Source organism: Phascolarctos cinereus, unplaced genomic scaffold, assembly GCF_003287225.1.
Source record: "Phascolarctos cinereus isolate Bilbo 61053 unplaced genomic scaffold, phaCin_HiC Scaffold_5;HRSCAF=322, whole genome shotgun sequence".
NCBI lineage: Eukaryota > Metazoa > Chordata > Mammalia > Diprotodontia > Phascolarctidae > Phascolarctos > Phascolarctos cinereus.
The window spans coordinates 454,318,589-454,340,998 of NW_027555958.1; the positions used below are offsets into that span (position 1 = coordinate 454,318,589).

Consider the following 22,410-nt stretch of genomic DNA (forward strand, 5'->3'; position numbering starts at 1 on the left):
TCTTTGTTGGCCCCCAATTCCTGCTAACGACGCCCAGCTGGCTGAACTCCCTGGGCCCCCCCCCTCCCTGCCAGCTGCCACTCCCCATTTAACCCCTTCTTTCTCCGGCCTCCCTTCTCTGGATAGATTGGCCCCTTTGGATGCACAGGCCACGCAGGGAGGAGGCCTTCCTGGGGGAGGAGGACTGGCCTGGTAACAGGAGGCCTATTTGATGTGGAAATTCAGACACAAGCTTTGAGGGGTGGGTATGTTTTCCTGTCTTCTTTCCTCATATCCCTTCCTCCTTTTCTCCTTCCTTCTGTCTTCCCTCCTCTCCCTCCTCTCTCTTCTTTCTCACTCTCTACTCTCCCTCTTCTTCCCGTCCTAATCCTGAAATTAAATGGAAACTCCGCCAGCTCCCTGGGTGTTCTCTCCCTCTGCCTGTTCTTTTTAATTATTAATGGAAATATGTTCTCATTGTGTAAGTTAATGTGACTTATCTGGATCGTATTAAGGAGGAACAAGAAGACTTACTATTGATTCCCGAGCAATCCAGTTGAAAAGAACATCACCGCGTCCCTAATTACTCCCAGATAATTAATTACTGGGAGGCAGCTCTGGAGTCAGGCCATCCCCTCCCCACAGCAGAACTCAGGGACCCTGGGGAAGGATTTCCTCGGGCCTCTCTCCATACCTTTCTTCACCTGGCTCCTTAGGGAATTTCCCAGCGTGCTTTTGGGGACTGGGGGACTGGGGGACTGGAAGACTGAAGCGGAGGGTTGTGGGATTACTCTGTTCCATCCCATGACCCTCTGAGCAGCCATGTGGCCAGCAGGAGCCTCTTTCAAACCTTCCCTTGCTGCTGCCTGGCACAGCTGGATGTGTGGGTTCAACGATCCAGGCTCTTTCAACTTGTTTCCTCACCTGTGAAATGGGTATGATAACAGCTACCTTTATGAAGCTCAAATGAGAGCATGATGCAAAATGCTTTGTAAACCTTCAAATACTTTGGAAATGTGCGTGGTTCTTATTGTTCAGAATAATAACGATACTAATGACCAACGTTTATACAGTGCTGAACGTTGTGCTAAAATCTTTACAAGAATTATCTCATTTGATCCTCACGGCAACACTGGGATGTAGGTACTGTTACTATCCCCATCTTATAAATTAGCAAACTGAGGCAGACACAGGTAAAGTGACTTGCCCAGGGTCACACTGCTAGTAAGTTGCCCTCAGTTGCCACCTAAGTTCCCCTCCGACTCTAAATCTATAATCCTATCATGCAATAGGCATTCTTCGTCCACTTTAGTTTCCTTGTATGGATTGTTAGGTTGATACCTTTTGAGCAGTCATGGATCTTATAGCAAAGGCCCTGTATTCTACAGCTCAATGCAACCAGCACCATCTCTTCCATCAACAGGAGTATCTGTGCGCCCTCACCATCTATAGAGAATCCTTCTTCTGTATGGATTTTGTATCGTACATCTGCCACACCAGTGTTTGGTGAGTACGTATGCCCCCCCTTTTATGCTCAGTGAAGATGACCAGAGGATTGTTGGACAGATGGACCTCTACTGAGGAATCCTGGGTATTCTTAATGGGGCAGGGCAGGCTCCTTCTTGGGAAGAGTCTGGAGGGCATTATTTTGCTCTAACAAGTCAAGTGCTTCTTTGAAGTTGACAAAAAAGAAAATCAGTGGCTATACTTGAACCCTCTAGATTTTCAGTCAATGGGAAAGATGTGGTCTGTGTAGAAAGTCACCCCTGCCTTCCTCTTCTCTTCTCATGTTTTCGTCCAGGATATGTGCAGAAACCATTTTTATAAAGATTTTAGGGTGATGAAAAAATAGGTATATGAGCTGGGATTTACTGGTGTCTTTCAGGGCACTTGAATTTTTACAAATGATTTTTTCCATCAGATCACTTCTTCATGGTCACACAACTGAGTAAAAGTTTTAATTATTTTTTGACTCAGAATAAGTATTTGATGCTGGACAGTAAACAACATTAGCCATGAAGGTTCTCTCCTCCAACAAGGGACCTCCCATGCATAATGGCAAAATGAAATAAGCTTTCTTGATAGCTAAAGCCACAGTGATTCTTGGAATATGACCATCTGGATCATCTGGATGGAACCCACATTTGTGTGTTAACTGAGGGCATTCACTACTGTCCTGGAAGATGTCCCTCATTGGCTATGGAGAAATCTCTCTTCCCCTCTGGACTCTATATCATAGGCTCGTGAGATTTATAAAATGTGTAGTAAGTGTTTATAAATTAATTAGTTCAGAACTGGAAGGAGCTTTACAGAAAATAGATTCCTTATAGATGGGGCGGTCCTCCAGAGGTTTTTGAGAATGGCACTGTGCTGAATGCATCAAGATCCAGAACAGCGGAAGACCCCCCGCGTTAAGATTCCTTGTTACTAAGAGAAGCTAGTCTGGCCATCCACACAGGAAATACAAAGCGGATGAGATGGGCACACTGGGCAGATGGAGCAGCAGCCCGCCAAATTTGTCCTCAGTGCGTAATTCTAAGGCAGGAATTGCAGATGGATTGTTTAAAACTGTCTCAGAGAGGGACAGCAGTCTAGAAGGCATTTTGTCAACTGTCCCAGCATTTCCAAAGGTCCCAGACTGCGCCCCCCACAAAAGCCAATCTCCTTCCAGCGATGGCTGAGAATCACGGTACACTCAATATTGGAGGAAATGGGCTGCCCATGACCCAAAGGATGTTGGAAAGGCACAGGTGGTGTAAGCAAGCTGCCACGTGTACCCTGGGGTGATTGGCAAGAGAAAGAGTGAACAAGATGTGAGGAAGGCCATGGAGGACTGGGAGCGGAGGTGTGTGGTCACGGAGCGACAGGGATGGTTTGGCAGCTGCATGGCTAGTCAGAGAGCATGAAAAGATCCTGAGGAAGTGCCTTCAGGGCACAGAATAGCTGGTCTTTGAAGGGCTAATGGAAGGAACGTGGACAAGAATCACACCAGACAAGGAGGGGCTGCAATATGCCCCAGTAAAGAGGGACCTGACGTTGATGACGCCCAATGAAGGAACCAGATGAACACACTAGGGTGATGGCGGATGTAGGATGCTGGACCATAACCAGCTAAGTGACAGCTTCCCTCATTCTGTCTTTGTGGACATGGTGGAGAGGTGGGGGCTAGACAGGAATACAGGTAAGTACATTTGGAATTGGTTGAAAGAATATACCCAAAGAATACTGGTCATGAAGGGCAGCTATGTGGCCAAGCGAATAGAGTACCTGGCCCGGAGTCAGGAAGACTCATCTTCATGAGTCTAAATCTGGCCTCAGGCACTGACTAGCTGTGGGACTCTGGGCAAGTCACTTCACTCTGTTTGCCTCAGTTTCCTCATCTGTAAAATAAGCTGGAGAAGGAAACAGCAGACCACTCCAGTGTCTCTGCCAAGAAAACCCCAAACAGGGTCACGAAGAAATAACCCAACAATAAAAGGCGGCACAGCGGATAAAATGATGGCCTTGGAGTCAGGAAGACCTGAGTTCAAATACTGCCATAGTCGCTTACTAGTTCTGTGATCAAGGCTAAGTCATGTAAATTTTCTCAGCCTCAGCTTCTTTACCTGTAAAATGGGGATAATAATAGTACCCACCTCACATTGTTTTTGAGAATCAAATGAGATAGCATATGTAATTATATATAATTATGTAATATATATAATATAAAATATATTAAGTAAACATATTATATAAATGCTAATTATTATTTTTACTATTGTTAATAATGGTTGATCTTGAATTAGAGGGCTGTCTCTTGCAGCGTGCCCCAGGGATCTGTCCTTGTCTCTGTTAAAGCTTAAAACTGCACTAAGACTTGTTGGGACACATGTAATATCCATGTATACACATAAATATATGCATATACACACGTTTTATACTGTCTTGCTTCTCCACTGCCACTGACAAAACATGCTAATGAAAACACTGTATGCTTTCTAAAATCCCTTTACATCCAAGATCTCAGTAGGTGCTTGTAACATTCCTGTGGGTTAGGGATCATTCCCACTTAACAGATGGGGAAGCTGAGGCTCACGGTCTGGCCAAGGTCTGACAGCAAGTCAGTGACAGAAGCAGGAGCCAATCTCAGCGCGAGATTCTTGCCACTGTACGTGTTCCATGCCAGAAATGTTCATTTGCTTAAGACACCCCCAAGACCTGGGCTTAGGAGGAAGCCTCGGGACACCCTTCATCCCAATCCGCTCCTCGCTGCGATTCCCAAGACACAGAGGGGTGCAGTCACCGTTTGCATGTTTCCAGTTTTTAATGCTTTCTTGTAAAACCGAACATATAAAACCAGCTGAGGAAATGGACGTCAGTTCTGTACAATTTATATACATGAGGTCTGTGATCTTAAAATTAAAAAGAGAAGTCCAGATAATTTCAAGGAGGGCCCCCTGCTGGTATCCAGGGGAGTGTCCTTTCTGGGCACTGTCTTGTCTACTGGGGCAGGACTTACGGGGGCCTCCTTCTGTGGCAGTGTCCTGGTGGGGGACCGGGTCCACGGCTCCCGGCCCACCCGTGGCTCCCGGGGGGAGTTAGTGTTGGTTTGGGAAGCTGGGGTCTGTCTGGGCTTGGGTTTACGGAGCTCATACAGGCTTCCAGCCCGAGCTACATATGCGGGCCTGGAAGACCAGGCTGGGCCTTAGCATGGATACAATGAGAGGACGTAAGATGGGGGGGGGTCTTAGGTGTCGGTGTAGATGGAAGGGAGGGAATTCAAACAGGGGTCAAATGAGCCATTGGGGAAGAAGCCGCTCTCCTCTGGGCTGGTGGTGCCTGCTTCCTGGGGTCCACACGGGCCGTCTGGCAGGGTGTCATAGCCTGCCCGGAGAGAAGGGAGAAGAGCATGAGGTTGGTCAGACAGCACACCTACTGTGTGCCAGGCACTGTGCTACATTACAGTGGAGATACCTAGAGAGGTCAAGAGCAAGCATTTAATGGGGGAGATGACACACGAACAACAAATAACAACAATGACAGTAACAACAGCTAGCACTTCCACAATGCTCTAAGGTTTGCAAAGTGACTTTTAAAAATTATCCCACTTGATCATCACAACCACCCATTTTACAGATGGGGAAATTGGGGCAGTCAGTAAATGACTCGCCCAGAGTAACACAGCTAGCAAATGTCTGAGGCTAGATTTGAACTCAGGTCTTCCTGACTCCAGGGCCGCACTCCATCCACGATAGCGCCGTCTAGCCGCCTTATACCTGAAGTCATGCAACCTCACTCTGGACCCCAGATTTGTCATTTACTAGCTGTGTGACCCTGGGCTTTGGTTTCCTCATCTGTCAAACGGGGGAAATAACCTTTGCACCTCACAGGGTTAATGCCAAGAAAGTCTTGTAAACTTTCACATTTCATATAGAAACGTGAGCTAATAATAACAATACCATCATTATCCTTATATTACATTATTATAACAGATGAGGCCCAAACCACCCAAAAGATTTCAGTGAGGAGGTCACAAGAAGTAATTAAAACCAAGCGGGCTCCATCCCCCAGAGTTTAGCATAGAGCCCGGCACATAGTAGGCGCTTAATAAATGCGTATTGATTGACTAGTTCCCTCCCCTGGCCTGGAGAGGGCAAAGAAAAGGAAAACCAGTCCCTGCCCTCAGGGGGCTGATGTTCTAGTAAACAACTCTATATGATGCCAGTGGGCACAGGGTAGATCAGAAGTAACCTCCAAGGAAAGGCACTAGCACTGATCAGGCCTGAGGAAGGCCTCCTGCAGAAGATTAGATCTGAAGGAAGCCAGAAGGAGGAGAGGAGCCGGGCAAGCATTCCAGGCATGGGGCACAGCCAGGGCAAAGACATGGAGCTGGGAGATGAAGCACTATGTAATCTGGTCAGTCAGGGGACCCGGATCCCAGACTTCAGGGAAGGCTGTGAAGTGTAAGAAGACTAGAGAGGTGGGAAAGGACTTAGCAGCCTGGGAGCAAGCAGAGGAGCCCCGCTCTGTTCCCAGGCTCTGACATACCAGCTGTGTGCTCTGGAGGATCTCTTACCCCAGTCCCTTCCACCCACCCGAGTCTTCCTCATGCTTCAGGACCCAGCTCCAGGCCTGTCTCCTACAGCGAGTGCTTCGTGACCATCTAGCCAACTCTGAACTACCCCCTACCCCTGTGTCAGATCCACATTCCTCACTAGCCGTCAGGGGCTCTGAATGAGGGGCACCATTCTGACCCTTATTCTGGACCCCCCAGCTCTGAGCTCAGGGCCCCCTCCTCCAGAAAGCCCGGGTCACTAAGAACCTTCCCTTCCCCCCCCCCCCCCCCCGGCAATGACAAACACACATCTCCTGTGGCTTTCTGTATTACAGTCTTCTTGGCTAATCTGCTGACCAGCGTAAGCTCCATGAGGGCAGGTGCCCTGCCTAACCCAAACATCCTATCTCACCCAGTACCTAGCACAGGGCTCTGCTCTACATCCACTGAGTGGTTAGTAAAGGCTAGTGAAACTGAATTGAGTCAGCCTTGTATCACATTACAAGCTCCATGAGGGCAGGGCGGATGTTTTAGAACTGTGTGTGATCTAACCCACGTATCTGGCCTAGTGCAGGGCTTTGCACACAGCAGGTACTTAATAAATACTGGGTGACCAGCAGACCCAAGTTGACCTTCCTTGAACCCTAGAGCTGTGCCCTGTGAACATGAGCATCGGTTACCTTGGGCTGGCAAGGGGGCGCTGAGGGTGTGATAGCCATTGGCCCGCAGAGGATTAAAGCCACGGGGCTCTCCTGCCAGGCCGTCCCTGCCGCCACCGCTGCCGCCGGCTGGCTCCACCACCCTGTAGCAGTCGCCGTAGTGGAAACAGTTCTGGATGGAATGGAAGCTGCCTTGGTAGCCTGAGGAGGGAGCATGGCGTCAGCAGGACACACATACATCTTTCCCACCTCCCGGCACTTCTCCGTCCATAGCTGCCAACTTGGCTACTGTGCTTCTAAAGGCAAGCTCTGGGAACCGCTTTGGATTCAGCTCAGGGGGATGGGCAAGGCCTCCTTGGGTGCAGATGACAAAGGGGACACGTCCGGTGGCTCGGACCCCCCCCCCGATCCTCGGTGTGGCACTTAGCTGCCAAGAGATACACGCAGTACTTTGCAGTGTCGAAGACTACAATGATGCCAGCTGCTCTTAGCATTTCTTGTCCTCCCTTCCTTACGCATCCTCACCTCTCTCTGACCCGAGACCACACTCCCAACTTCCCACCCAACTCCAGGCCTGGAACGCCCTCCCTCCCTGTTCATACCTGATGAATTACCCTCCAGCCTTTATGAGCACCGCTGGTGGGGGCTCATTTCTGATCTCACCTGATAACTCAGCTTCCCTGAGGACATCACCAAACCTGTACCCCTAATGCTTCTTTCCTTTTTTGGTCTAAACTTGTGATTTCAAGTACAGGAGAATTCCAGGTCTCCTCGCTAATGTAAGCAGGGTACCAAAACGTTCAGTGACTTGCCCAAAGTGACAAGGTCACTATGTGCCACAGGCAGGACATGACTGTCTTCCTGAGCAAGAGTCTGACCCTGTACCAGGTACCATCTATCACAGTCAGCTCTTTCTATCTGAGCTCCATGAGGGGCTGTCTCTTCAGACTTCTAACCTTTGCGATAGTGGGCAGGACCCATAACCTATTTGGGCCTCAGTTTCCTTATTTGTAAAAAAGGAGCAGTTGGACCTCACAGCCTCTGAGACCCCTCCCAGCGCAGGCATCTTCACATAGCTGCTGCTCCAGCCAGGGCTGCCAAGTTACATTATGATGCTACTGGGCTAGGAGGTAGGAAGCAGGGAGAACGTATAATTTTTCCCTCTAAAATATTAAACATGCAATTATTACATGTGGTAATGTTGTGGTCTAAAAACAGGCTTGGCTTTCTTCCTTTGTTCTCAAATTTCCCGAACCTCCATTCATCACTATGAGAACTCCCTTTGGCTGTAGAGCCCCTCGGAGAGGTCCCCATGACCAGAGGTGTTCAAGCCTGATCCCCAGTCAACGACACATTAGAGGAGATCAATCCAGGGAACGACCCCAGAGGGCCCTTTGGGATGTGACGCCTCCGTGCCCTGGCCCACGGCAGGCATTGGGAAGGAGCTAGGGATGGGGAGATTCTCTCCTCCACTCTCACCATCCCCTCTCCAGGCTCAGCTTCTCTACAGCAGTGTGAAGGGCAATGGCGGGGTAGGGGCTGGCGTGGGAAGGAAGTGTGGTTTTCCTCTTTGCGATCTGAGACCGACAGTGGTAAAATCTGTTTGTGATGGTTTCAAACCCCAAGTTGGCCCGGGTACATGTTTCTGCTGCTGGCACAGGCTGCTCCACATCCCCCCTTGTGGTTTTAGGGTGATTTCCCTTGTTATAGGAACATAATCATGGATCGCTGGGTGACATCATAAAGCCAGGCCAACTTAAGCCTTTCAAATGGAAGCAATAATGGGACATCGAGCTCAGTTAAAATAAAATGGCAGAGCTGGGAGGGCCTTACAACAGGGAATGTCAGAGCTGGGAAGGCCTTAGAACAGGGAGTGTCAGGGGGAGGGGCCTTAGAACAGGGGATGTCAGAGGTGGGAGGGGCCTCAAAAACATTTAGATCTTTGAGATTTAGATTTAGGTTATCCTCTTATTTTAAAAAAGAGGTAACCAAGGCCCAGAGCAGCTCAATGACCTATCCAAGGTCACACACAGTGAGTTTCTAGGCTGTCAAGGCTTCTCTACAGTGTCTGGCATCTTGCAATGAAAGGTCAATGGGCCAGCACGATCCCCTCCTCCCTAATTAGATCCCACAGGGAAAGGGCCGCAGTCCTTCGGGCCTGACCTGGTTCCCTCGTGCTTCTCCTAAGCCACATTCCCTAGGTAAGGAGGGTGTGCTGGTGCTCAAGGTCTAGGGGATGTCATTACCCCTTGGGGTGCCCATGTTACATCCTCCATAATTGTAACTTTGCCACAGAAGGAGATGCCCCTCCCCCCACCCGCCAGACTCCTTCCACAGCCCCCTCTCCCGAGTCCTCGTCTCTCTTCAGCGTGGGCCCCAGGAAGCCTCTGACCGCCCCGAAGGCAGCCTTTCTTCCCCGCCAGTGTCCTCAAACACCTGTCTTCATCCTTCTCCTATGATGCCTGTCCTGTTGGGCCACGTGTTGTGGTAATTCTGGGTGCCTGAGGTTCCAAGAAGTCCCCATCAATTCTGTCAAGCTGCCTTGTCACTTCAGACCCTGATGCAATGGGGCCCGGGAGGTCCTCAGCCCCGAGGCGTCCCCCAAAGACAAGGGGACATGCTGGACGTGGCCTGAAGGTTTACAGGAACAATAGGATAAAAACCCTGGGACTCCTCACCTGAGGGGGCTGGTGTTAGGGAAAGTGCTTGGTAAATTCAGTGCCCATGAGAAATGGGAGTGATTACTAATTATTATTACTACAGTTCTCTGCGTTTGAGTCTCTTCCTTCTCCTAGACCGAACTTCCCGAGGGCAGGGATGGGATCGGCCCCCAGGCTGGACAACGCTGAGCTCCCCCCAGGAGATGCTCAGGAAGCAGACCGTCCTCATTCTTACCTTGTGGGGCCAGCGGCGGTGCTGCTGCGGGGTTCTGAAACGGTGGGTACGGTTTGCTAGAAAGAGTTGGGAAGGGCTGCCCTCCAGGGGGGTGGGTCTGTGCAGGCGGCAGTGGCTGTTTCTGCAGGAGGGCAGGCGGGAGGAGCGCTTTCAGCGGAGTGAGGATGCTAGGAGTGAGCCTGGGGAGGGAAACAGAAATGGGTGAATTGTGGGAAAGGGACCACGAGTCACGGCCCAGAGGGGCCATGGCGGGGGTGGTGGGGGTCTCTTTCAAGGTCCTTAGCTAGAAGGAACCTGGATTTCTGCTGATATCCCACTGCAGATTTTTAAAAGCCACTGGGGGATAGAAAGAAGGAGCAAAAGTTAGGAAGACAGTAAGATGCATACTGGCTAGAACATGGTCTGAAGGAGTGGGGAGGGCATCTGGCTGCTGAGTGATGCCCAGAGGAATGGACACGGACCGCCATCTCTGATGTTCTAGTTTGACATTCAGTGCTCCAGACTGTAATGTTTTACTTTCGAAAATCCCTTTAATCTCTGTGTTCTAGATTTCTGAGTTCTCTCATTTTGTTTTCTGAAGTCCCTCCCAGCTCTGACATCCCCTGTTCTCTGGCCCCTCCCAGCTCTGACATCCCCTGTTTTCAGGCCCCTCCCAGCTCTGACCTTCCCTGTTCTCAGGCCCCTCCCAGCTCTGACCTTCTCTGATTTCATAGGCCTGCTATATGGGTTTCAGTCTCATCTCTGCTGTCACTATTATTATTATTATTATTATTATTATTATTATTATTATTATTATTATCATTGTTTAACTCCACAAGGAAGCAGGGAGAATGTCTGGTAACATCCACCTTGATCTAGGTAGGGTAAAATATCTGTAGGAGAAGAGTCTCAAAGTAGGAGGCTGCCCAGTGATGGTGCTAAGCCCAGGCTTGAAACCATGTGTCCAAATGTAATGACCTTTCCACTACACCCCATGGCCCCTTTCTCTAAAATGAGACAGAAGAAAGAGGTCCTGGAAATGAAGACCTAGCGACATTCTAACTTGTTATGGGACCTCTGATGAGTGCCGCCATTTTCACTGGTCTGAGCCTTGGTATCTTCTGCTCTATGAGGCTCCCTTCTAGCACATTCTAGGTCCCGAGCTTGTCTCTGGCTTGGACATTCTGTCTGGGCATCCTCAGCCCCAAGGTTTTATCCAGGTTTATCATGTACCAGTCTATGAAAGAGACCAGCAAAGGGAGGTCTTGAAGGCACCTCGAGGAGGAAGAAGAGGAGGAGGAGGAAGAAGAGGATGAGGATAGAGAGGGCTGATCCTCTGTGAACTCCCAGAGCCAATCCTGAGATAAATTACAGTGAGTTCTTGGCTGTCCCTCCAGTACATGGTTTCAGCCGTTGCGGAGATCTGGTTCTGGTTACCAGCTTCAGAGCTCTGTAAAGCAAACGATGAAATGTTCGTTTGTGTAACAGATTAGATCCAGGGCCGATTCCCCCCATGAAGCCGAGACACAGTGAAGGGAGACTCTTTGGGGTTCTCTGAAGGGCTGTAAAAACGGTGCCGCTGCTGAGGCTGAGCTACGCACGCCCTGCGGAGAGGCACTGTTTCCCATAGACAGTCACGGGAAAAGCACAAAAAGAGTCTTTTCTAACTGTTTTTGTCTTTCTCTATACCCCCAATGTGGAGCACAGAGCTTGGCAGTGAATACATGCTGCTGACACCTGACAAATGTTTGCCTGCTCTTCACGATGACGTGCATGAGGCTGGTCTGCGTACTGATACCAAGTCAGCTCAGAATAACACCCATTTTGAGTTACACACCGTGCAGTGACCGGTACCTTTCCCTCTTGTTGGACAGACTGGCTAGAGTGAGGGAAGGGTGGTGCAGGGGAACACAGCCCCAGCTCTCCTCACGTAAGGGCTAGCAAAAATGGATGGAGCCCCCCTTCCTAGAGGCCTTCAGACAAAGACTAGTCCTCTTCCCCACCCCCACGGGCGAGACAGGCTGTCCAATCGTTAAACAGCAAAAGAAAAGCTAAGGGCTGCTCCCCAAGATAGAAGAATGCATGTCTGGCTTATGGGGAGGGGTGTTCTAGTCACGCCATGGGGTTGGAAGTGCAAGGGTTTAAGAAGGAAGCGAGAGGTGAGGAGTGTAGACAGCCTTTCCTAGGAATGCAGCCCTGAGGGAGAGGAGGGGATGTGAGGGTGCAGGGAGTTTTTAAAAGTGGGGAGATCTGGGGATGATGCACAGCTGGGAAGAGCCTGAGAATCCAGAGCAGTGAGTCCCGAGGGACCCCTTTGGATTCCAGGCTGGTAAGCGAGGGGCCCTTTTCAGAATCCAGTTTGGCAGGTGAGAAATCAGGGAGGCCAGGAAGTTAGAGCCTGCTAGACTGGGAGTATCCCAGAGTCAAGAGCAGCCTCCTGGGATTCTGGGCTCATCACCCGCCAGGGTAGAATGACTCCCTTCTGCTGCATCCCTGAGAGGAGGGCACCCAGCCTGGACTCCTGGGGTGGGAGCTCATTACAGATTTCTTTTGCAATATATACTTTCTTTTATGCATTTAAATACATGATTCCAGGCTGCCAAAGGGTCCATGAAGGAAGGAAATGAACATTTATGAAGCATCTACTATGTGGCAGGCACTGTGTTAAGTACTTTATGAATACTGTCACATTCAATCCTCACAACAATCCTGGGAGGTAGGGGTGATTATGATCCCCATTTCACAGCTGGGGAAACTGAGGCAAACAAAGGGTAAGTGACTTGCCTGGGGCCACAAAGCTAGTCTGAGGCCAACTCTGAACTCGGGTCTTTTGACCGTAGGCCCAGCTTCTATCCACTGCATCCCCTGGCTGCCTCCATGACCTTAAAAAGGTTAAAAACCCCTACATCAGATCATCCCTAAGGTTACCTGTTCAAGCAATAAGCATTTGCTAAGTGCTTACTACGGTGCCAGGCACTTGCTAGGTACTGAGGATGGGTACACAGCCCAAAAATGAAATGGTCCCTGCTCTCAAGGATCTTCTCTTCTCTCAGGGCCTTCTCCAGCTCAGGCACTCCGCAGGCGGCTGTCAGTTCAGTATAGTGACAGACCACTGGGATCAAGAAGTCCTGGATTCAAATCCTGCCTCTGACACTTACTAGCTATGCGACCATGGGCAAATCACTTAGCCCCTCCGAGCCTCAGTTATCTCCACTGTAAAATGGGGACATTCATACCTGAAGCTTTGTGGAAGCTGTGTAAGACCTGTGTCTTACAGGGCTGTGGTGAGGTCCAAATGAGAGAATGTGCGTGGTTAATGCTTTGCAGACCTTAAGGTTTTAAACTCTTTTTAACATACTGGAAAGTATCCTGTGGCCTATGGTGATGGGGGGAGCTCATCATCTGCTTCCCCACCAGCCCAGACCGTTCCCATGCTGGACAGCTCCTGATGAGGCAAAGCACAAAGGGAAGTCAGCCTTGTAGCCCAGGGCCCAGAACAGTCTCCAGGACACAGCAAAGGCTTGTTAAATGTTTGTCGACTGACTTATTCTCAGAACATCCTGACCTGAGAGAGGTTCTGCCTAATCAGCTAGAACCCTGGTTTCTTGACCCACTTCCTCAAAGCAATAAGGGACTCAGAGAGAGAAAGAATCCTTCCTACAGCTGCCAAAATGATACTGCTAAAGCACAGAGCTAACTGTGGTACTCTCCTCTTGAAGAAGTATCGGGCACTCCCCAGGGGCTGTAGGATGAAATGTGAACTCTTCTCTTTGGCAGGGAAAGTCCTTTAAAATCTGGCTTCAGCCTCCCTGATTTCTAGCCTTATGACACATTTCTCTCTTTCCTATACTCTGTGTTCCAGCAGAACTGGCTATTTGTGGTTTGCTATACATGGCAGTCGATCCCCTGTCTCTGCCCTTATATAGGCTGCTACTCAGTCTAGAATAGCCTCCCTGCCCATCTCTACACTGGAGAATCCCTAGTTTCCTTTGAGACAGAGCTCAGTCACCACCCTTTGTACCAGGCCTATTCTGATCTCCCTCTCTGCATACCTCCTTACCTAAATGACTTTGCTGGTGTTTGTTTATTTATTTTTTTTAGGCAATTGGCGTCAAGTGACTTGGCCAGGGTCCCACGGTGTTTATTTTTTAACCTCATGTGTGACGTCATTGAATTAGTCAAAAGAGTTGATTAGACACTGAGTATGTGCCAGATATACTAAGTAAGAAGCTGGCGATGCAAAGGACAAGGAAGAGAACAAGTATTTATTAAAAGCCTGTGATGTGCCAGGCACTGTGCTAATCACTTTACATACATCTAAAAGACAAAAAACATGGTCCCTGCCCTCACGGAGCTCCCCGTCTAATGGGGACATAGCAACACATGAACAACTAGGTACACACAAGATGGGCCACTAGGTGGTGCCACAGCCCAGGGTCAGGAAGACTCGTCTTCCTGAGTTCAAATCCAGTCTTAGACACTTAGTAACTGTGTGACCCTGGGCAAGTCACTTCACCCTGTTTGCCTCAGTTTCCTCATCTGTAAAATGAGCTGGAGAAGGGAATGGCAGACCAGTCCAGTATCTTTGCCAAGAAAACCCCAAATAGGGTAAAGGAGAGTCAAATGTGACTGAAAAATGACCAAGAAACAAAAACACCAGATACAGTATAAATGGGAGGTGATCTCCGAGGGAAGGCAGCAGCACTGGGGGACACTGGGACAGGCCTCCTGCAGAAGGTAGGATCTGAGCTGGGTCTTGAAGGAAGTCAGGGAAGTCAGTGCTTTACAACTTAATCTTCTTAGAGTGTCCTGGGAGCAGGGGGAAGTCTTTCCCATTCTACAGCCAGGATGTGTCAATGGCAGCACTTGAACCCGGAGCCTACGTTCTAATATAGAGAGTGAGAGCCAGAAGGGGACCTTGGACCCTTCTTAGAGAGCTAGACCCTGTCACCTTACAGAGGAGGAAACTGAGGCCCAGAGAAGGGGATGGGGATTTCTCCAGGCTGCCCAGGGAGCTGGAGGCAAAGCACGGCTACAGGCCAGGTCTCCTGATCCTGTATCTGGGGCTCCTTCTACCACCCCAAGTGGCCCCTCTTCCCTCACCCGCAGGCCTAATAAAGCAGGCTAATAAAGGCTGAGGCTCATAAAGCAGAGCAGAGAGGCCACACGGCAAAGCCTGGGTTGGGGATTTTGGGGGGAGCCATCCTCAGCAGCCCCTGAAGCATGTCTGTGCATCACAGAAATAAAAGCTGGATCGGGCAGAGAGGCTTCTTCCTCACACTGGCATCTGTGGGGAGCAATCCAAATGGAAACACGCTGTGGAGTGCCCGCCTTGTCTCCAGCTGCCCCTGCCCCAGATGCCTGTTTCCTGACACCTCCCCAGGCGTTCTTCCCAGAGCAATCTTGGCCTGTTTGGGTCACCACCTCTGGGAGACCGTCCATGATCCCTCTAGTTGTTGGCACTGCTCCCAGGATAGGTCAGAGGTAGGACCTGACCTCAGGTCTGCCTGGCTTTCAGGACAGGTCCTGAACCACTAGCCCAGGCTGCCTCCTGGAGTTGGGGGGTAGGGGGATCAGGAAAAGCTTCATGGAAAGTTGGCACCTGAACTGAGTCTTGAATGAAGAAAGGGATTCTGGGAGGGAGAGGTGAGGAGGCCAGGTCTGCCAGGCATCTGGGGACTTTCCCTTTCCCCTGTCTGGACATCTCCCAAACAGGCTGCACATCTGCAGAGGCCAGGATGAGCCTACCGGGCGAGGAACTTGCTGGGCAGCCCTGGAAAAACTGTTCCCCTTCTAGTTTCCAGGAGCCTGGGGCCCAGAGAGGCAACATTTTGTTCAATGTCACACAGGAGGTAGGGACAGGGTTGGCATTGGAACTCCCAGGTCCCGTGCGCTCCATGGAACCACACTGAGGAGAGGATTGGACTAGATAATCATTAAGGGGCTTATCAGCTGGAAAAGTCCATGTTCTAAAGTTCTAAAGGCTGACTTTTGTTCTCAGGCCCCTCCCAGCTCTGATGCTCCCTGTTCTCAGGCCCCTCCCACTTGTGACATTCCCTGTTCTCAGGCCCCTCCCAGCTCTGACATCCCCTGTTCTCAGGCCCCTCCCAGCTGTGACATTCCCTGTTCTCAGGCCCCTCCCAGCTCTGCCATTCCCTGTTCTAAGGCCCCTCCCAGCTCTGACATCTCCTGTTCTAAGGCCCCTCCCAGCTCTGACATCTTGTGTTTTAAGACCCCTTCCAGCTTTGACAATCTCTGATCTAAAGTCTCTCTAAGCTCTGACATACATCCCCTGTTCTCAGGCTTCACACAGCTAATAAGCATCAGAGTATCTGAATCCTAATCGCTTTTGACTCAATTCCTTAAAAAAAACACACACAAAAAACCAAAACAACAAAAAAAACTCTTTCCTGTTCTTTCTACTTGTAATGGAACCAGTGAGAACCCAGTGCTTAAAGTATGTGTGTACAAGCCCTTCCAGTGGGTTATAAAGAGCACGTGAATTTCCCTTGCTGGTTTCAATCCAACACATAGAGGGCTGGTGAGCTTCTGGTGATGAGTGACCTCGGGGAGGTGCTATATGTGAGGTCAAGGAGTTTTCTAACTGGCTTCTGAACCAGAAGGACTAATGACTGAGCTGAAACTGAGCTGGAATACAAGTGGATGGGTAGACCCCACTTTGGGCTTTTTTTTTTTTTTGCACTTTTCCTTCCTGGAAGTGAGCAAAATAAGAATTTCCAGGTAGAAAAAAGAGCTTCATTTGTCTTGTGTCTCTGAGCATTTATGACAATTTGTTTGTATAATTTCTATTCATTCATTCATTTTATTTGTTTATTAATTTTTGGTATTTGCTCTTTCTTATTTTAGGTGAATGAGGTGGCAGTGACCGGGTAGCTGCTGAGGCCAGAGGCTTCCTCTGAGTTCCCACCAATGACTAGTGACCCAGAGGCAGTGGAGGAATGAGCTGAGTCTGGTGAGGGCACTGGACTGTGACCTGCTTGGCCAAGTCTCAGTGACCTGAGAGCTGAAAGGAAATTGGCCAAGCTGAGCAAGGGAGTAACTCATCTAGTGGCCACCCCACCCCAGAAATGGACATGGTGGGGAGTCTGCAAAAGAAGAAAAGAACTCATAGGGCCGGGAGGTCCCCTCGGCCACATATGGTCCTTGTGAGCGCACTCTCCTCAGGATCCAGTGTGTACAAGAGGGGTTGAGGGGAATGTTTTGTATCAACTCCTCTAAGCCTGCTCTTCTTAGGTTTTGAGTGGGTACAGAAAGAAGGGTGCTTCTAGTTTGGGGGGGATTTATTAATAACTTCTATCCCTTGTTACCCTCTCTCAGGAAAACCTTTTGTAAAAGCTAACTGGAATTAGACCACAATGGTGGATAAGGAAAATGTACAGCTCCGCTCTACCCTTCTACTAAACAACCCAATCACACACATCTCGCTTCCCTGAACAAAGTGTAGTTCAAGCATATCCTGATACCTTGATAGATGGAAGCGAGGATAAAAGTAAAAGGCTTGGAGTGAAATATTAACTGGCTGATGAATAGTGAGCGGCACACCAGAGCGGGGCTCTCAGGCAATAGTACTACAATTTTCAACTCCTCAGCACTCCTCCTAGACCCCTGAGGGGAGAAGTCAGTCACCATCTGGTGTCCCAGCTCTGAGAAGGGGCTACACGCCTACATCATGCTCACTCTCTTTAGGGCCCTATTCATCTCTGTGTCTCTCCCAGGGCCATACAAATAGTGGACATTTAGTGAAAAGGCACTGAACTGAACTGGTTTTGCTGTTTCCTGAATGGATGAAATTAGATAAGGGATTTCAATGGATCCACCATCTCACTGATGGGGGTGTTCCCACTAGCAGCTCAGATCTAACTCATCCCCACTTTGTCATGGTGTGTACCCCTTATCCTAGTCACCCTCCCGGAAATGAAACAAAAAAACCAAACAAACCAGAAAGTAATCTAGGGAAATCGCACATGAAGCCAGCAGGGATCAAGAAAAGCTTCTTGTAGAAGGTGATATTTGAACTTAGCCATGAAGAAAACAAAGGATTACAAGAAGAGGAGGTCAGGAGAGAGGGCATCCCAGGCATGAGCCAGTGCAAAGGTGTGGAGATGGGAGACAGAAGGTACACCAAGAAAGACAGATTATATAAATATAAAAGTGTATGAAAGGGAGTAATATTTAATGGGGCTGGAAAGTAGACCGCAGCCAGATTGTGAAGTCCATTAAACACCAAACAGAGGCCTTTATATTTGATTCTAGAAATACCAGTGAGTCACTGGGGTTTACTGCACAGTACATTAGAAAGATCTCTTTCGCTGCTGAGTTGACGAGGGAGAGGAGGTCGACCAGGAGGCTGTTGCAAGAGTAGGCATATAGATTGGTAGTTATTAATATTCTATCGATTACCATTTTGGGAAAGGTGATTTTTTTCTAATTGTTTTTGGGGAAAAATCCTCTCTTCTTTTGGAGGCCTCAAAGCCCTTGAGATTGAGCTGCCTTGGGCACTGACGTCCTCTGCCTTTCTGGTCTCTCCTATTTGCTCTTCCTAGATTTGAACCCGGGTTCTTTGACATCCAGCTCTCTTCTGAGCACATCCCTGAACCTCCCCACCTGTCCCATGGTGGAGGGCTCATGACCACGAGATCTGAGCCTTGAACTATTGCTACGTTCGTGTCCGACGCATCCCCTACAAACCTTGGTGGTTCGTGGTCTGATGGAGCTAACCCCTAAGGTCTGATGGAGAGGACAGACCTTCCCTCTGCCCCGCCCCGGGAGCAGCTGGTTTGTTTTCCCATCCCCAGCCTGTGAGCCATTCTGATTTACCATCTTCACAAGCCGCTGCTATTAAACAAAACTTATTACTCACAGCAGACGCCATAATGTGTGTTGAAAGAACACGGTGCTACCTGAAGTCTTAAAAATGAAATACTGAATCAAAATGGAGCAAGTCCACTGGGGGAGGCCCATTCTCGGTTGGCCCAACCATGTCTAAGTTAAACACTTTGGCTTTCAAGAAAATACATATAAATTAATATAAAATGACTTGTCCTGGCACCCAGAGGCCTCTGCCTTCAACCCCCTCTAAAAGCAAATCTAATATACATACAACCAAACTCTGTACCTATGCCTGAGAGCCAGTATAAATATATTTGGTAATGAAGTCAGATCCTCTTAGAACATTTGTGAGTAAATTGGATAATTCTGTCAAACCATTTAAATGTCTTAGGAAACCCTCTGGGAGCAGGGAACGTTGGACTGGACATTGACTTTGGCAAGACGGGCGAGAACATGAATCCTTCTCCCCACCTCCACCCCTCCTAAAAGGGGGAGGGGATTGAAATCAAGCCCCACAAATATGAGTGGTCTTTTTGTCCCCTAGCCTGGGGGAGGTCTTGGTGTTTTGGCTGCTTTGGGGGCTCCATAATTCACCTTTGGGATAGGCACCACGAAGGGGTTGGGTGGGAAGCATCTGGGGGCCGAGGAGGTGAGGGATCCCATCTTGTCATCACTCGAGCTCACAGGCATAAAAATTCTTTACGTGTACTTACCCAGGAATGCAAGGACAGGTGATGGATGAGGCAAAGCTGTGTATACAGGCCCCACAGGAAGGCAGGCTAGAGAGCCCCTGTTTATTTATCTTTTACCAGGATGATGTTTGTGAAGTGTCTTGAGGGATGGGTCATTTGAGGAGGGCTTATAAAGCAGGCTGAAGCCCAAGGTAGCTTTGCTTTCCCTGGAAGGGATCAGGCTAGTCATGGCCTGTCTCCACCCTTCTTTTTCAGCTTTATCTCCCATCACTTCTGGATATGCATGTAAGAATTATAATGCATTCCCAATGTCACTGGAAAAGATGTTGGACCCACATGTGGGTCCGATTGGATTAGATGACCTAGGAGATCTCGGTGATTTGATCCAGAAGGAACTTACAAGGAATTGATATGAATCTAAAAGGGCAGCCATAAGGCTCCAAAAGACAAATGATTAAATAAACAACCCATGAAAGAAGGAACAGAAATTGGAAATAATGACCTGGAAAAATAAGAATCAAAGGAATTCAAATCAAAACAAGTCTAAGGCACCATGTCACAATCTTCTAATTTACAAAAATAAATAAAAACGATAAAAACAAAACCTATGTTGGTGAAGGAAGAAGTACACGCATACACTACTGGTGTTACTGCAAATCAGTTCAATCTTTTTAGAAAGCGTTTGGTAAGGACATAATGACTCATATAACTAATCCTATCCTTTGACCTTTTGATTCCGTTACTAAGAATATGCTATTAAAGAAATCGCTAAAATGGAAGGGAAAATGACCTTGTCATACTTAATATTCCTAGCTGTATATTTCTGGCTATGGCACGCATTGGTCTGAAAGTCTTTGGTGGCTCCCTATAGACCCTTACGATAAAAGACAAATTCCTCAGATGGGCATTGAAGGCCTTTCCCAATCTGGCAAACAACCCTGTCTCATAACACTCCTTCATGCATTCTCCATTCCTGCCAAAATTGCGACTTATTTCCTGACCTTCCATCCTTCCCCTCCAAGCATGTGGAGCAGCCAGTCCCCATGTCTGCGATGCCTTCTCTCTCACCAACCCTCTCTCTTAGAATTCTTATCCTCCTTCCAGGCTCTGCTCAGGTATCTCCTTCTTTGGGAAGCTTTCCTGGATCCTCCCAGCTGTTAGCATTCTCTCCATCTACCAAAACCTTGTACTTATTTCTCTATGTATATACTGTACATATCCCCCATCGGTAGAATGCAAACTCAAGGACAGAGATTGTTTCATTTTGGACTTTGTGTTTCCAAGGCTTGAATCAGTGCCTTTCACACAGTAGATGCTTAACAAACGTTTACTGAATTGAAATCTAAATGGGCCAACTTGGAGTCCTGAAATGGCAAAAAGTTCCAAGTATGGGAGCAGAAAAGAAAATATAAATGGTACCTAATGACATATACACTATGTTTAATCTCACTAATAATCAAATGAATATAAATGAAATGAACTCTACGGTACTACCTCACACTCATCCAATTGGCAAAAATAAGGAAAAAATTACAACACCCCATCTTTTAGAGAAATATGTGCACTTATACTTTGTTGGTGTTACTGCACATTAGAACAATGTTTTTGGAAAGTAGGCAGTACACAATAAAATCCTTATGATGGATCACAGCCCTTTGACTCAACTGGAAACACACTCCAAGGAAGTCATTAAAAAGGACAAAAATGTCCCAGTTATAAAGGGATATTTGTAGGTGAAATATTTCTAGCTCCATTACTAGTAACTGCACGAAATTACCAACACTGCCCATGGTTTGGGGATGCCTGACAAATGCACCCCTCTTACTACCTCCCAATTTCCTTATCGTCCTCCTATGTCAATAACCTGCAGCTTTATCAGTGAAGGTGTACCTTCTGCCTCACATCTCCTTGATGACTTAGTGAAAGGTCAGTGAAAGTTGTTATTAAAACAAAAAAATGGGTCTAGATCTCCGAAGGAAGAGACGTTAGAGTCCCGGGGTGCGGAACCTGCGGTCTCCAGGCCACATTGGCCCTCTAGGTCCTCAGGTTTTACAGAACAAAGGGGATTTGTTCTGTGCAGTTTGGACTCAGTCAAAGGGCCGCACTTGAGGACCTAGAGGGCCACATTTGGCCTCAAAGCCACAGGTTCTGCGCTAGACTGAGCTGTCAAGGACCTCTGTGAACATCCTGTCCAGGCCTACACACACACACACACACACACACACACACACACACACACGCACACACACATACATGCACATACACACTCTCACACACACACATGCACATACACACACTCTCACACACACACTCACACACTCTCATACACACGTACGCACACATACACTCTCACAGTCACACACGTGCACACACACGCACACATATGTACAGTTACATACAGTCACACACACATGCTCACACACAGACATACAGTCACACAGATGCACATACACACACTCTCTCATACACATGTACGCACACACTCACTCATACACACAGTCACGCGCACACACACATACACAGTCACATACGCTTACACACACATACAGTCACACACACACATACACACACTCTCATACACACATACACACACACTCATAATACTCTCACACAGTCATGTACACACACATGTGCACACACTCATTCACACTCACACACTTATGCACACATATGTACACACACATGCTTGCACATAGTCACACATATGCGCATACACACACTTTCACAACACTCTCATACACACATACACACACACTCATACACACATGCACACATACATACACAGTCACATACACTTACACACACATACACACACATGCTCACACATTCTCACACTCAGACATAGTCACACACACTCATACACACATACAGAGACACACTCATACACACTCTCACACAGTCACGCACACACACTCATATGCACACATATGTACAGTCACATACGCTTACACAGTCACACACACACGCTCACACACTCTCACACTCACATAGTCACACACATGCACACACACACAGTCACACACGCACATACACACACAGACACATGTGTGCGCGAGCGCACACACACACACAGCCCCCATCCTCACTCAGACGGTCCTCACCTCTCAGGGGGAGGGCATGGGGGTCTCCCTGCCTCAAGTCTCTCCCCACTGCAGCCCATCTTCCACTCAGTGGCTAAAGCCATCTGACCATGCCTCCCACTTCCAATGGTCCCCCTCTGACCTACGGGATCAAATGTAAAAGCCTCCATTTGGCGTTTCAAGCCTTTCACAACCTGTCCACCTTTACCTGCTTCCACTTCCCCTCTCTCTATGCACTCCGC

General features: G+C 48.5%; 1 protein-coding gene across 1 annotated transcript in view; it reads right to left on the reverse strand.

Annotated features, from left to right (window-relative positions):
- Positions 1 to 4,263: 4,263 nt before the first annotated feature.
- Positions 4,264 to 22,410, reverse strand: part of GLIS1 (GLIS family zinc finger 1) — a 265,928-nt gene continuing 247,781 nt past the window's right edge. Inside the window, 3 exon segments of the mRNA XM_020987813.2 lie at positions 4,264 to 4,842; positions 6,694 to 6,873; positions 9,568 to 9,746. Coding sequence (XP_020843472.2) covers positions 4,706 to 4,842; positions 6,694 to 6,873; positions 9,568 to 9,746 — 496 coding nt within the window. The 3' untranslated portion in view covers positions 4,264 to 4,705.